Source organism: Gekko japonicus, unplaced genomic scaffold, assembly GCF_001447785.1.
Source record: "Gekko japonicus isolate JY-2015 unplaced genomic scaffold, Gekko_japonicus_V1.1 scaffold49, whole genome shotgun sequence".
NCBI classification, from domain to species: domain Eukaryota; kingdom Metazoa; phylum Chordata; class Lepidosauria; order Squamata; family Gekkonidae; genus Gekko; species Gekko japonicus.
The window spans coordinates 23,548-36,975 of record NW_015173674.1 but is presented as its reverse complement, the minus strand read 5'-3'; the positions used below and the strand labels follow the sequence as shown (position 1 = coordinate 36,975).

The 13,428-nt window shown below is 49.1% G+C and overlaps 1 protein-coding gene across 1 annotated transcript; it reads right to left on the bottom strand.

Moving 5' to 3' along the window:
* Window positions 1-11,907: 11,907 nt before the first annotated feature.
* RNF152 (ring finger protein 152) lies at window positions 11,908-13,121 on the bottom strand. The gene has a single exon (XM_015422900.1). The coding sequence runs from the start codon at window positions 13,012-13,014 to the stop codon at window positions 12,400-12,402; it is 615 nt and encodes a 204-aa protein (XP_015278386.1). The 5' UTR covers window positions 13,015-13,121; the 3' UTR covers window positions 11,908-12,399.
* Window positions 13,122-13,428: the final 307 nt, after the last annotated feature.

Sequence of the window (13,428 nt, the reverse complement as noted above, 5' to 3'; positions counted from 1 at the left end):
TTCCGAGTTCCAAGTTCCAAATTCCAAAAATGGAGTTCCAAGTTCCAAATTCCAAAAATGGAATTCCGAGTTCAAAGTTCCACATTCCAAAAATGGAGTTCCAAATTCCAAAAATGGAATTGTGAGTTCAAAGTTCCATATTCCAAAAATTGAGTTCCAAGTTCCAAATTCTGAGCCTCCAAACACTACCCAGGGCTGACCCTGCTTAGATCCCGAGATCCGACAAGACTGGGGTAGCCTGGCTCATTCAGGTCAGGGCTCTAAGCAGTTACACCCTTTAAACCCACAGGCTTAGAAGGGTGTGACTCTGTTTGGGATTGCACCACAAAGACGTTAACGCCGCAGGGATAACTTTCTGTTTAGTAGTAGATCGTAGGGGATCCCGAAAGAAATGCACATCCTGGCACTCGGCTGGACTGCTCTGGCTAAAACATTTCCCCCCACTCTTCTCTTAACATTTGCTAGTGGGTCATAAAGGTAAAGGTTCCCTTGCTCGAAAGCCAGTCGAATCCGACTCCAGGGTTGCGGTGCTCATCTCCGTTTCAAAGCCGAAGAGCCAGCGCTGTCCGAAGACGTTTCCGTGGTCATGTGGCCGGCATGACTAAACACCAAGGCGCACGGAACGCTGTTACCTTCCCACCGAAGTGGTACCTATTTATCTACTTGCAATTTTCAAAGTGCTAGGTTGGCAGGAGCTGGAACTAGAGATGGGAGCTCACTCCATCATGCGGCACACCCGGGTCTCGAACTGCTGAACTACTGACCTTCCACAGCCTGCAGTTCTTAACCACTTGAGCCACCGCAGCTCATAGGGGATCCCAAAAGAAATACACATCCTGGCACTTGGCTGGACTGCTCTGGCTAAAATATTCCCCCCCACTCTTCTCTTAACATTTGCTAGTGGGTCACGCTTCAGTACAAAACAGACAAGTCGACTGAGTCACATATAACCCACCCCACCCCTGACCTCCTCATGGGTCCTTTTTCAAGAGCCCAGAAACGTCTCAGAATCACGTGACTGGCTATGGCAATCTAGGGGTTTAAAATAAAAACAAAGGGCCAGTGATTTCGCCTATATGCTGAACACCAAACAGCACGTCTCTGCTGGTTCACAAGCGTCTTTGGATCTGACGATCCTCCTCCTTAGGTGGTTAAGCAAGTTCAGCCCTCTCCGCTGTGTGCTTTTGCGTAATCTGTAGCACAACAGGTAAGTGGGGAGAACTGCACGGATCAGGCCTGCATGTCGCCAACACAGTGTAGAGAAGCACATATGCACTTCTTCTGCCTTCAGTAGGGCCTGCGATGCCTTGCCAATTGCTATTTCGCTTGCACACAGTGATGCGCCGTGCCTGGTGGAACGAGCTCCCTTATGCGATCAGGGCCCTGCGGGGACTTGTTACAGTTCTGCAGGGCCTGCAAAAACTGAGATCTCCCTTTAGCTGAGGCGGCGGGCATCCCCTTTGATCTGGCCTCCCCTCCAGTGACCGCAGATCCTAGAAGCCGGATCAGGACCACAATATTATCTCTTGAGGTGCATTGTTGTTTTAGTGTGTTGGTGATTTTATTGATTTTAATGGATTGCTATAGTGGTTCAGATGCTGAACTGCAGGCGGTGGAAGGTCGGTAGTTCAGCAGTTCGAGACCCGAGTGTGCCGCATGACGGAGTGCGCTCCCGTCTCTAGTTCCAGCTCCTGCCAACCTAGCAGTTCGAAAGCAAGAAATTACAAGTAGATAAATAGGTACCACTTCGGTGGGAAGGTAACAGCGTTCCGTGCGCCTTGGTGTTTAGTCATGCCGGCCACGTGACCACGGAAACGTCTCCGGACAGCGCTGGCTCTTCGGCTTTGAAGCGGAGAAGAGCACAGTAACCCTAGAGTTGGATTCGACTGGCTTTCGAGCAAGGGAACCTTTACCTTTACCTATAATATGTTTAACTGTAAATCTGCATTGATTGCAGATCTATATGTTGGTACCCGCCCTGAGCCTACAATGTGGGGAAGGCAGGATAGAAGTCTAATGAAATTAAACGAAATAAACACTGGAGTCGCCCAGGCAGACTGAATAATTGTTCTTTGCCTGTTATTCCTATTAGCGAAGTTCTCTAGCTTTAAAAAAAGAGAAAAAGACACAGAGATTCTTGAGAGGGACAGTTATTGCAGGAGGAACCCCAATGAAAACTTTCAAACAGACACGGAGCAGATGGAACAAGTGTGACCCAAATTAAGAACACCTTTCCCTGGTTTTCTTTGTTCTTATTTCTCTGCTTGACCACTGGAGAACAACTGAAAAAGGCAGGACAAGAGAGGATCCGGCCGGCTGAAATCCCCATCACGAAAATAACAAACCACCTGCACATTTAATGTTCTTACTCTGTTCATGCACCCTTCTTGCGCTCCCAGTGGTTTTTAGAGGTTCCAGTTTCACGGCACAACCATTTACAATGCCACACTACGTGAGCCATAAGCTGGCGTCAACAACGTTATCTCTCAGGTGCGTTTGTTGCAGCAAACATCTTGGATCCTCTTTGTTGACTTGTGCAAGGGTCACATTCTTAATGTGGGCTGCACAACAGTTAGATTTTTAGTGCTGGCACGCTGAGGATGTCAGGAGATAGACCTTTGGATCTCGGGGGCTGACAAGTTAAGCAAGATGTCAGAACCGATCCGTCTCAGGATTCCAACGTCTTGACTAACCCTAGGAAAGAGCGAGAATCCATGAGCACCTTCTTCAGTGACTCTCGAAAGCTTCTGCCCTGCCACAAGTTTTGTTTGTCTTTAAGGTGCTCCTGGACTATTGCTCTTTTCAGTGAGCAGTGACTCATCAGAGCTCCCGCAGTGGCCCAGAGGTTAAGACACTAAGTTGCAGGCCAGAAGGTCGGTAGTTCAGCAGTTCGAGACCCAAGTGTGCCCCGTGACGGAGTGAGCTCCCGTCTCTAGTTCCAGCTCCTGCCAACCTAGCAGTTCAAAAACAAGAAGTTGCAAGTAGATACATAGGTACCGCTTCGGTGGGAAGGTAACAGCGTTCCGTGCGCCTTGGTGTCTAGTCATGCCAGCCACATGACCATGGAAACATCTTCGGACAGTGCTGGCTCTTCAGCTTGGAAACGGAGATGAGCACCGCCCCCCTAGAGTCGGATTCTTGCTCTTTTCTACTCTTTTCTACTGCTGTAGACAGACTAACAGGGCTACCTGTCTTGACTAACCCTGTTTCTGCTAGGTCACACAGACATATATAAAAACAAAGACCACCATTTCAGTCCCTTGGCCAGGCTGGATTTGGGGTAGTGGCCAACTCACCTCAAAGCTGACCTTTTGCCACTGGGAAAGGTCATCCCAATAATCCGTTTCCTGTTGCCACACCAGCTTCTGCATCGAATTCGGTTGAACCTCCTTCACCTCCCCGGAATGGTCATTTGCATGATGCAGGTGACTCTGGGGGCCCTTGTAGCGATGGTGCCATGAGGGGGGAGGCTGCTGAGAACAGGGGAGGGCATCACACCTCACCTGCCACCAGGGGTCATTTTGTAGAAAAAGAGGCACAGGAGCTCATTAGCATAACTCATTAGCATAACTTATTTGCATATGCCACACCCCCTGACATCACCGGAAGTGTGTCAGAAGGCAACACCCACCACTCAGGCCCCACTGGACTGTTTTAGATTGCTAGCTATTGGGGGGGGGACGTGCAGATCTGTCCTCGCAGAGGAGGGAGAGCTTGTACCTGAATAAAACTTGATCTTAAAGGTGCCACTGGACTGTTTTGGACTGGGGGGCTGGGGGGGAGCTCTACAGCTTACCTGGCTGCTTCTTGCTCTGACTGATGGCTGCTGGGAGCAGGGGGCAGGGCTTGTTGCATGGGCCCGCCCCCTGGGCTCTTTACTGCCGGAGCTCCGCTCTTGTGCGCTCCTGCAGGAAATGACCCTTGTCTGCCACCCAAACTCCTTCTTCCAACTTCTCGTTGCTGCTGTTCGGTACAGAACACATCTTCTGAAACCTACACTGGATTTTTAAAAATCCCACTCGTTTAAAATGGATTCATTTTAGTGCATGTTTTATCATACGGTTTGTGGTGCTGGAGTCTGACAGTCAGTGCAGGAGAGATTACAAAAGCGAAGCAAAAGCGGACTGTGAGACTTGTCTGCATCCAAAACAATTCCGCCACAGTCCTCTCCATTCCGCAATTACCCCAAGGTCCCAGTCCAGCTCAAGTTAATCATAAGTAAAAGTGCTGGGACTTTAATCGACACTAACTAATGGCTTCATTTGGACACAGAAGTAAGAGAGTTTTAACATACTTTTGACAACCAACTCAGTCTCATTTCTAGGCCGCTGGCTTCTGTAAAACATCCACTCTTGTTTTCCTTGTAAATGTTCAGCCCACGGCTTCAGGGGTCAAGATGCCACTGGGCATTTAATTAAAGGCTTTATGGGAATGGGACAGCTGAAACGGCAAGGCTTGGTGCGTGGCTAATATACGAAACGCATTTCCCAAACCCACTCCTTGGAGCTGCTGGCTTGCTTATCTTGCATCTGAAGCTTTTCAAGGAAACAGGCACGGCACTTATTTGTGTGTAATTTATCATGACAGGGAAGAACTTGCAAGATCAGGGGTTTCATGAAGGAGAGCCGGGCAGACAACAAGCCTTCCTGTCTCCGAATGAAGAATTACAAGCAGCTTTTTGGGTCCCTGTGATTGGTCTCCCCCGGGGAAGACAAGGAGAAAAGCTCAGACCAGCTGGATCAAGCGTCAGCCCACAACAAATACAAGAGAGACCTTGGCTCAGGGGAAGAGCAGCTGCTTGGCAGGTAGAAGGTCCCAGGTTCAATCCCTGGCATCTCCACTTAAAAAGGATCAGGCAGTAGGCGATGGGAAAGACCTCTGCCTGAGACCCTGGAGAGCGGCTGCCAGTCTGAGTAGACAATACTTGATGGACCGATGGACAGCTTCATGTAAGGCAGCTTCATGTGAGCCAGTTTGGCATAGTGGTTAAGTGCGCGGACTCTAATCTGGGAGAACCGGGTTTGATTCCCCACTCCTCCACTTGCACCTGGCTAGATGACCTCGGGCAAGCCACAGTTCTGATAAGAGCTGTTCTTGAAAAATAGCAGTTTCTGTCAAGAGCTCTCTCAGCCCCACCTACCTCACAGGGTGTCTGTTGTGGGGAGGGGAAGGGAAAGGAGTTTGTAAGCAGCTCTGAGACTCCTTTGGGTAGTGAAGGGCGGGGTATAAATCCAATCTCCTCCTCTTCTTCTTTTACCTCACAGGGTGTCTGTTGTGGGGAGGGGAAGGGAAAGGAGTTTGTAAGCAGCTCTGAGACTCCTTTGGGTAGTGAAGGGTGGGGTATAAATCCAATCTCCTCCTCTTCTTTTACCTCACAGGGTGTCCGTTGTAGGGAGGGGAAGGGAAAGGAGTTTGTAAGCAGCTCTGAGACGCCTTTAGGTAGTGAAGGGCTGAGTATAAATCCAATCTCCTCCTCTTCTTCTTTTACCTCACAGGGTGTCTGTTGTGGGGAGGGGAAGGGAAAGGAGTTTGTAAACAGCTCTGAGACTCCTTTGGGGAGTGAAGGGTGGGGTATAAATCCAATCTCCTCTTCTTCTTTTACCTCACAGGGTGTTCGTTGTGGGGAGGGGAAGGGAAAGGAGTTTGTAAGCCGCTCTGAGACTCCTTTGGGTAGTGAAGGGCAGGGTATAAATCCAATCTCTTCTCTTCTTCTTTTACCTCACAGGGTGTCTGTTGTGGGGAGGGGAAGGGAAAGGAGTTTGTAAGCAGCTCTGAGACTCCTTTGGGTAGTGAAGGGCGGGGTATAAATCCAATCCCCTCCTCTTCTTCTTTTACCTCACAGGGTGTCTGTTGTGGGGAGGGGAAGGGAAAGGAGTTTGTAAGCAGCTCTGAGACTCCTTTGGGTAGTGAAGGGCGGGGTATAAATCCAATTTCCTCTTCTTCTTTTACCTCACAGGGTGTTCGTTGTGGGGAGGGGAAGGGAAAGGAGTTTGTAAGCCGCTCTGAGACTCCTTTGGGTAGTGAAGGGCAGGGTATAAATCCAATCTCTTCTCTTCTTCTTTTACCTCACAGGGTGTCTGTTGTGGGGAGGGGAAGGGAAAGGAGTTTGTAAGCCTCTCTGAGGCTCCCTTGGGTAGTGAAGGTATAAATCCAATCTCCCCCTCCTCATGTGTCCACTATCCCAATTCTCTCCTGGAGAGAATTTGGGGCAGAGTTACAGCATGTTTGTCTCTCGAGTACATGATTCTGTACGGTTGATATCCTCGGGAACACCACCACCATGATGGCTTTGCTAATTACAATCTACATTCCTAAGAGCCTTTCTGACTTGAGACGGGATCAGAGACAACCCTAAAACCCAGAGGAAACAAACCAAAGCCAGGCTAGAGACCAAGGGAGAACAGAGCACATTATTCATTATACTACAAACACCTAAAGAACATTATATATCTCGATAAACTAGGGTCTCTATTGTGTTCAAGTATATGATTTATATCAATATATGAAGATACGGTAGCATCATAGTATTGTGTGTTTTGTTCTAACACGGTGTTTTTCTACATTTGCTCAACCTTGTCGTGTTTCCTGTGTGTTTGTTGTAGAGACCAAGGGAGGTAAATCTCACAGAAGGGTTTTCTGAGCCCCAGCCACTGAAAACACCATCCCAGCGTGACGTTAGACAACTAGCATCTCTTCGCAGGGATCCTCTGCATGGCCTGCCTTCCTTAGACATTTTGGGATGTTACCTCCACCGGAAGCCCAGACACCGCATGTATCACAGACACATTCCCGACATGCGTGGTCATCGTCTTGCATGAACTAGGGCAATGTGGCACAGTAGAGCGGTGGCGCAGGCAGTAAATGAAGCCTGCATTTCCATCTAGCCGAACAGCTTCAGCTGTTCGAGCCCCACCGTGGCCGGGGTGAGCTCCCGGCCCATGTCCCAGCTCCCGCCCACCCAGCGGCTCGAAAGCCCGTTAAAGGGCAAGTAGACAAATGGGTACCTGCTCTTAGAGGGGGGGACACCCGTCCTTCGTGGTGGCATATGAGCGGCGGCAGCGGAGAACATAGCGGCGGTGGAGAGTCGAGCGAGCGAAGGCTGGGCCGACGGAGCGCGGAGGCGGGGCAACGCAGCAGGCCAGAGCCTATTGGACAGAGGCCGCAGCAGGAGCATGCGCCGACGTGCCCTTGGCCCAAGCCCGAGGAATCACGGCGACCGAAGGAAGACCTGCGCCAGGAAGACGCCGTCGCCGGATTGGAAAAGACCTCCCGCAGAGAGACTATAACAACAAGACTTCGCTATAGAGTGCCTGTTAGGTTAATCACTTCCCTCCATTGTATGTGTGTGGCCCTTAGGTAGGAATTGTATGAATTGTATAATGTAAACCGCTCAGAGCCCTTAGGAGGTGAGCAGTATATAAATCGAAGGAATAAATAAATAAATCAATATGTGCCTATTTCCTTGCAGATACAGCTCTGGTACACACAAACAAGAACCAGGGGGTGGGGGATCCAGTGGTGAGTTTGTACACTCCCTGTACACACAGTTGCCAGAATCCTCGTACACATTTATATATTTATTTATTTTATTTATACTTTAGACTTGCTATACCGCCCTAACCCTGAAGGGTCTCTGGGCGGTTTACATGGTGCTTTCTAGTAACGCTGAACCCTAACTTAGGCCACATGTTTTTCGGGGGGGGGGGACATCCTACCGGCACCCAGGTGGTGGATCCTTGTTGTTGTTCTAGCTCGGCTCGGTTTCTTCTTTTGGGCAGGCTACAGGCGCACGCTTTTGTGTTTGCTTCCGGCGTCGGCTCTGTCCAGCAAGGCTCCGCCGCGCCCCGCATACACTCTGTCGCTCGCCTCCGGTCTCCACCTTTAGTCGTCATCGGCCACACAATGTTCTTGCTGGCCACCAGGGGTTGCTCCACCGAGTTCCACCATCATTGTTCTGCCACCGTCGATGTTCTCTCTCTTCTGCCGTCTGCGCCATCTCCATGCCGCCACCACATACCATTGAAGGAGTGTGCCCCCTACCCATCTAAGGGTAGGTACCCATTTCTCTACTCGCTATTTAGATGTTACTTTGCTTTCGAGCCGCTGGGTGGGCGGGAGCTGGGACTAGGGTCGGGAGCTCACTCCGACCGCGGTGATTCTCGAACAGCCACAATGGCTGTTCATAGTTGTTAAAGCAGGCGTTCTACCGTCTGCGCCACCGCTCCCTTATATGGATGTAACACCTGGAGTGATCTTTCCCTTCCCTATTTCCAAAGCCTTTTGTCTCTTCATCCCTTTGAGATTTATCTGCCCAAACTTGCTTTTTCACAGAAAGTCACCATGGTGTAGTGGATAAGAGTGGTGAACTTTTATCTGGAGAACTGGGTTTGATTCCCCCCCCTCCTCCACATGAGGCCTGCTGGGTGACCTTGGGCCAGTCCCAGTTCTCTCAGAACTCTCTCAGCCCCACCAGCCTCACACGATGCCCGTTGGGGGGAGAGGAAGGGAAGGAGATTGTAAGCCGCTTTGAGACACACGAGGCCTATTGGGTAACCTTGGGCCAGTCCCAGTTCTCTCAGAACTCTCTCAGCCCCACCTACCTCACAAGATGACTGTTGTGGGGAGAGGAAGGGAAGGCGATTGTAAGCCACTTTGAGACACATGAGGCCTGCTGGGTGACCTTGGGAAAGTCACAGTTCTCTCAGAACTCTCTCAGCCCCGCCTGCCTCACAAGGTGCCTGTTGAGGGGAGAGGAAGGGAAAGCAATGGTAAGCCACACTGAGACTCCTCCAGCTAGAGAAAAGTAGGGTATAAAAACCAACTCTTCTTCTCTTCTAGGCTGCGTATTCCACTGGACCGACTATCAATCTATAGGCTTAGCAATTATGGCAAGTAACAGAGGACTGCTGAAAACATGTGCATGCACACCCTTGTCTGTATGAATGTAAGAAAAATGAAGGCACTTTTTTTACTTTAAAATTTTTTAATACATTGGTAATGTACTTTTGAAGAAGAGTTGGTTCTTATACCCCGCTTTTCTCTACCCAAAGGAGTCTCAAAGCGGCTTACAATCGACTTTCCCTTCCTCTCCCCACAACAGTCCCCTTGTGAGGAAAGTGGGACTGAGAGAGTTCTGAGAGAACGGTGACTGGCCCGTGGGCACCCAGCAGGATTCAAACCCAGGTCTCCAGATAAGAGTCTGCCACTTAACCACTACCTCACACTGGCTTTGAAACCCATGGTCCTATCTACATTCTTTTCTACATTCCAACCAGCCTCAAGCAACCAGAAATCCTCTGTTTCGGATCTAAAATCTTTCTTTCACCCCCATGCCAACTGCATATTGTATTGGCCTCAGAATATTAATTGGTGGTGGTAGAAATGGGAAACTGTAGATCAGCGGCCTGAGAACGGTGTTTCTTATGTATGTAAATCCTCCGTAATCCCTGGTTAATGTTTTCATTCAAGTCTGCTTATCCCCCCAAAAAACCCCCCCACAAAAATTAGCTCTAGAAATAAGACAACTGTCATTGATGCTTTAATGAAACGCAATTGGGAAGTGCCTTCTCTGGATATTTATGAAGCCATTTCTGTTGGCAAAACAAGATGAAAGTCCCCCGTTATGAGGAAGATATGAAAAAGGCCTGCATCTGAAATGCTAACCAGCGTATTTAACAGCTTGGAAAAGCGTTAAGCATTTTGCTTGGAATTGGGTCAATATTAGTTTGAAAAGTCTTTCTGTGGGTTGGTTGGTAACAGAGCAGCCAGAGAAAAAGGCAGGCGACCGAGCTTAAAGGACCATTTGCCATCAAAGAAAGGTCACTAATATATTTAAATTCCCTTGCTGTTTTTCAGCAGATCCTTAGCCTGATAGAGTGTAACAAGAAGCCCTTTGTACGTGAATTCTTCCCATCGCATGCTGCACAGAGCACGGACCGAACTGTCTCAGCGCATTTCCCAAACAAGTCTCTGACAACAAGGTTACAAAGCGACACGGTCTCATGTCCGGCTGGAAAGATACAGCATTGTGTAACAAGCAGGGTTTATTTATGAAACAGAGAAGAAATGTTCTTTTCCAGAGAGGCACATAAGCTTCGTTGCTGGCCCAGCATTAACTAGTCATCGTGTTATGTTAGGCGATGACATCTTGGCCCCGTAAAAGACCTAATGTTAAGAACTGGGAAAAGGAAGAGCCAGTTCTAGCCGATGAGTACTCAATTAGCATATATGGCTTTGCAAACATCAGTTCACGTTAGATATCGGACGGAGCCTAATTGGGACAATTGGGATCTCCAGTTGATCCCTACGGCTGGGTCCTGCTCAGTTCAACTCGTGCTGAGACTCAAAAAGCAGGGGAAGATGGGATTTGCCACTCTTGCTTGGTTCGGCGTGCCCTCTCCATAGCCTCTTATGATGCAGTAGGAAAGAGAGGAAGAATCCGGACTGATAGAATGGGCCATACCACTGCACAGGGAAGGGAGGGGACCGATTTGCACACACTGCCTCGCATTTCCAAAATTAGCACAGCAGAAAGAGGGCTTCTCTGTGTGATGTGGTAATTAACTGGCTTTTTTTTTAATATACCGGGGGACAAACAGTAGTAAATTATAGAATCACAGAGTTGGAAGGGTCCTCCAGGGTCATCTAGTCCAACCCCCTTGCACAATGCAGGAAATTCACAAATACCTCCCCCACACACACATACACGCACTCAGTGATCGTTAGTCCACATCCAGAAGATGACAACAAAAAACGTCCGGGGTCCCCAGCCAAACTGGCCTGGAGAAAAATTGCTCACTGACCCCAAAGTGGTGATCAGCATTTCCTTGGGCATGTAAGAAAGGAAAGGAAATTCTACTCTCTGCTACGCGGGCTCAGGGCGGCTCACAATCAGGCATAAGCCTCGCATAAACCACATTTAAAACCATTTAAAATCCTATCAACAATTTCCAGCATTATTACGTGCTCTCGATGTTCAAATTTCCATAAATTTCCATAAAGATGGCGTGATAATGCTGTTATACCCACTCGGTGCCATCTGTTCCCCTTAGCGCCGTCGATCTTCTTCCAGGGCCAGATGACTCACTGGACCCAATTTTTTGTTTACCTTGACCGAGGTGATGCAACTATTTAAACTCTATCTGCCTTCTCCTTCCTCTCCCACTGTCTGGCAATTGTGACTTTTCCATGCCACGTGACTCTTCCACACTGTGAGACCTTTAACAAAGGTGGGGTGCCACACTACGATTTTATTTTGCATACACTTCATCATAACCACAGCCTCCACTGGCATCTCACAGTTGCAATAATGAACAAGGATCGAGAGACCTCTCCCCAAGTTCCACTTCCATCGGTGACACAGTTTTCAACCTGCATTCAAAAGTACAGAAAGGCAGCCGTATGTGAACAAAACTCTTCTAAATCCCTATAGAAAGAGCAGCAACTTCTTCGGGTCCTGGAGAAATCCCTTTAAGGAGCTCGTTTCGTCTGCTTGAAAAGGAATGCCCGGGGTTTACAGTTTCAAGTAACATTTTTTCCACAAGGGCATACGCAGATTAAAAAAAGGTTTTGGCTGGACACCTAGATACCCTTTCCTACTTCCCTTTATTGCTTCTCTGCTTGGGTCCCGCTCCAATTAATAAAAAGTCACTTAAAACTACAGGAGGAAAACAAAATCGCACAGAAACATACACACACATATATTACACCTGAAGTATTTCCGACACGTAAAAAAAAAATCTTTCCTTTCTATAACTGCAAGCATAGATTAGAAAAAACAAACATTTTAATCAATGTGCAATTTAAAAGATGCCCCAAAGAAGCCTTACTGAACTAAAGGACTACTTTTCACAATTTCCCCAGTCGCTGTTTAAAAATGAAAAAAAGCTTTCGTTACGCCTGGGCGAAAAGTACTGGGTAGATTTGACTTCCTTAATTCTGACGTTTAATTCTACTTGAACGTACAGCATTTTTGATTTGTGGTCGACTACTCTGCTAAGGGGGGGGGGCGAGGAGTTGGCGAGATCACGTTCTAGACTTGTATGTACGGCAGAACCAGCTAACAGACATCTTTAGTCTCATAACATGATGACATCATTATAAATTACAGCTCATTTGTTAAGTGATTATGGTGATGCATGCAGTCTTCCTCGATACAGTTACCGGCAGAGACACACGGAACGTGCCACCCCCACCCCCCCGGTGTGCTGCCGACGCATCTCTCAGTCCTACTTTTTACAGCAGCCTATAGACTTTGTCTGGCGTTGATCACGCAGTGCTGCAGAACAGTCCCCTTGAACGGTCCTAATGCTCCAACTCGTGGCTTCCTGCCACCACCACAACCACCCTTCCCAAACCCCGAAAATTAGCCCACAGGAGTGTTGCTGCCACAGCCGCCTTTCAGCCGCAAGAGATCACAGTGAAACGCTTCGAGATGCAGGACATGTTGTGGAGGACGATGCCCAGGAGGAAGACCAGGACGCAGGCCACCAGGATGACCGTGCAAACCCCCGACCAGGTCGAGCTTTTCACCATGCCCCTCCTGTCTCGTTCCTCGTCTCCTGTCTCCTGCAACGGGATCGCCGCCTGCAACGGCTGCTGCTCGGCCGGGATCGTCACCACGGTGACGGACTTCTGCTGAGCGCCCGGCAAGAGGCGGCAGCCAATGTCCCCCGGCAACAGGGACCTCTCCTTGGAGATGGGCAACGGCAACATGTAGCACCCATTGCTGGGAAGTTTGATGAAGACCGGAGTGTGCTCTGAAGTATGGGGAATGGCGATCACGGCGATGACCTCCGGGTCGTCCGGCAGCTGCGAGACGGAAAACCCGGGGGGCAGCTTGGTGATGCCACGGCACCACGGGCACCTCAGGTCCTTCTGGCTGGTCCTCATCTGCTGGAGGCAAACAGAGCAGCAGGTGTGCTTGCAGTCCAGCAATTTGGGCCTCCGTCGAGGACTGTAGTAGTTGAAACAGATCTGGCACTCCAGCAAAATGTCCTGGGACAGAGTCTCCATCGCGGACTGACTGGAGAAAAAGCGAGCGAGCGAGAGAGAGATTATCCCGTCGTTTTGAAGTCCAGCCCAGAAGCTGTTGCCCAGAGTCCTCTCTCCGGTCCTTTCAAGGCGACTTCTCCGTATTCTTTGTCCGCCAGACAAAGGGCGATAAGAAGTCTGTCGGGAGGCATCTGCCTAGGAGTCCATCAGCACCTGAAAAGGAAATTTAAAAACAAACAGGGTTAATCGTTAAGCTCTGCGGAAATACTGAAGGAAACAAAACACCCCGACCTGTCCTTTTCACTAGTGGGGAGGTACAGAAAGGGCGACTCAAGACTTTACAAAAATATTATCATAAGGGAGATTTCCCAGAGGCACGCCAGGCATTAGTGAGCCAAGGTCTGACATGACAGGCAGGTATGCCTTCCAAAAGCA

Excerpts from the sequence above, each read along its gene's own strand:
- RNF152 (XM_015422900.1), bottom strand. The coding sequence starts at position 13,014 with ATGGAGACTCTGTCCCAGGACATTTTGCTGGAGTGCCAGATCTGTTTC.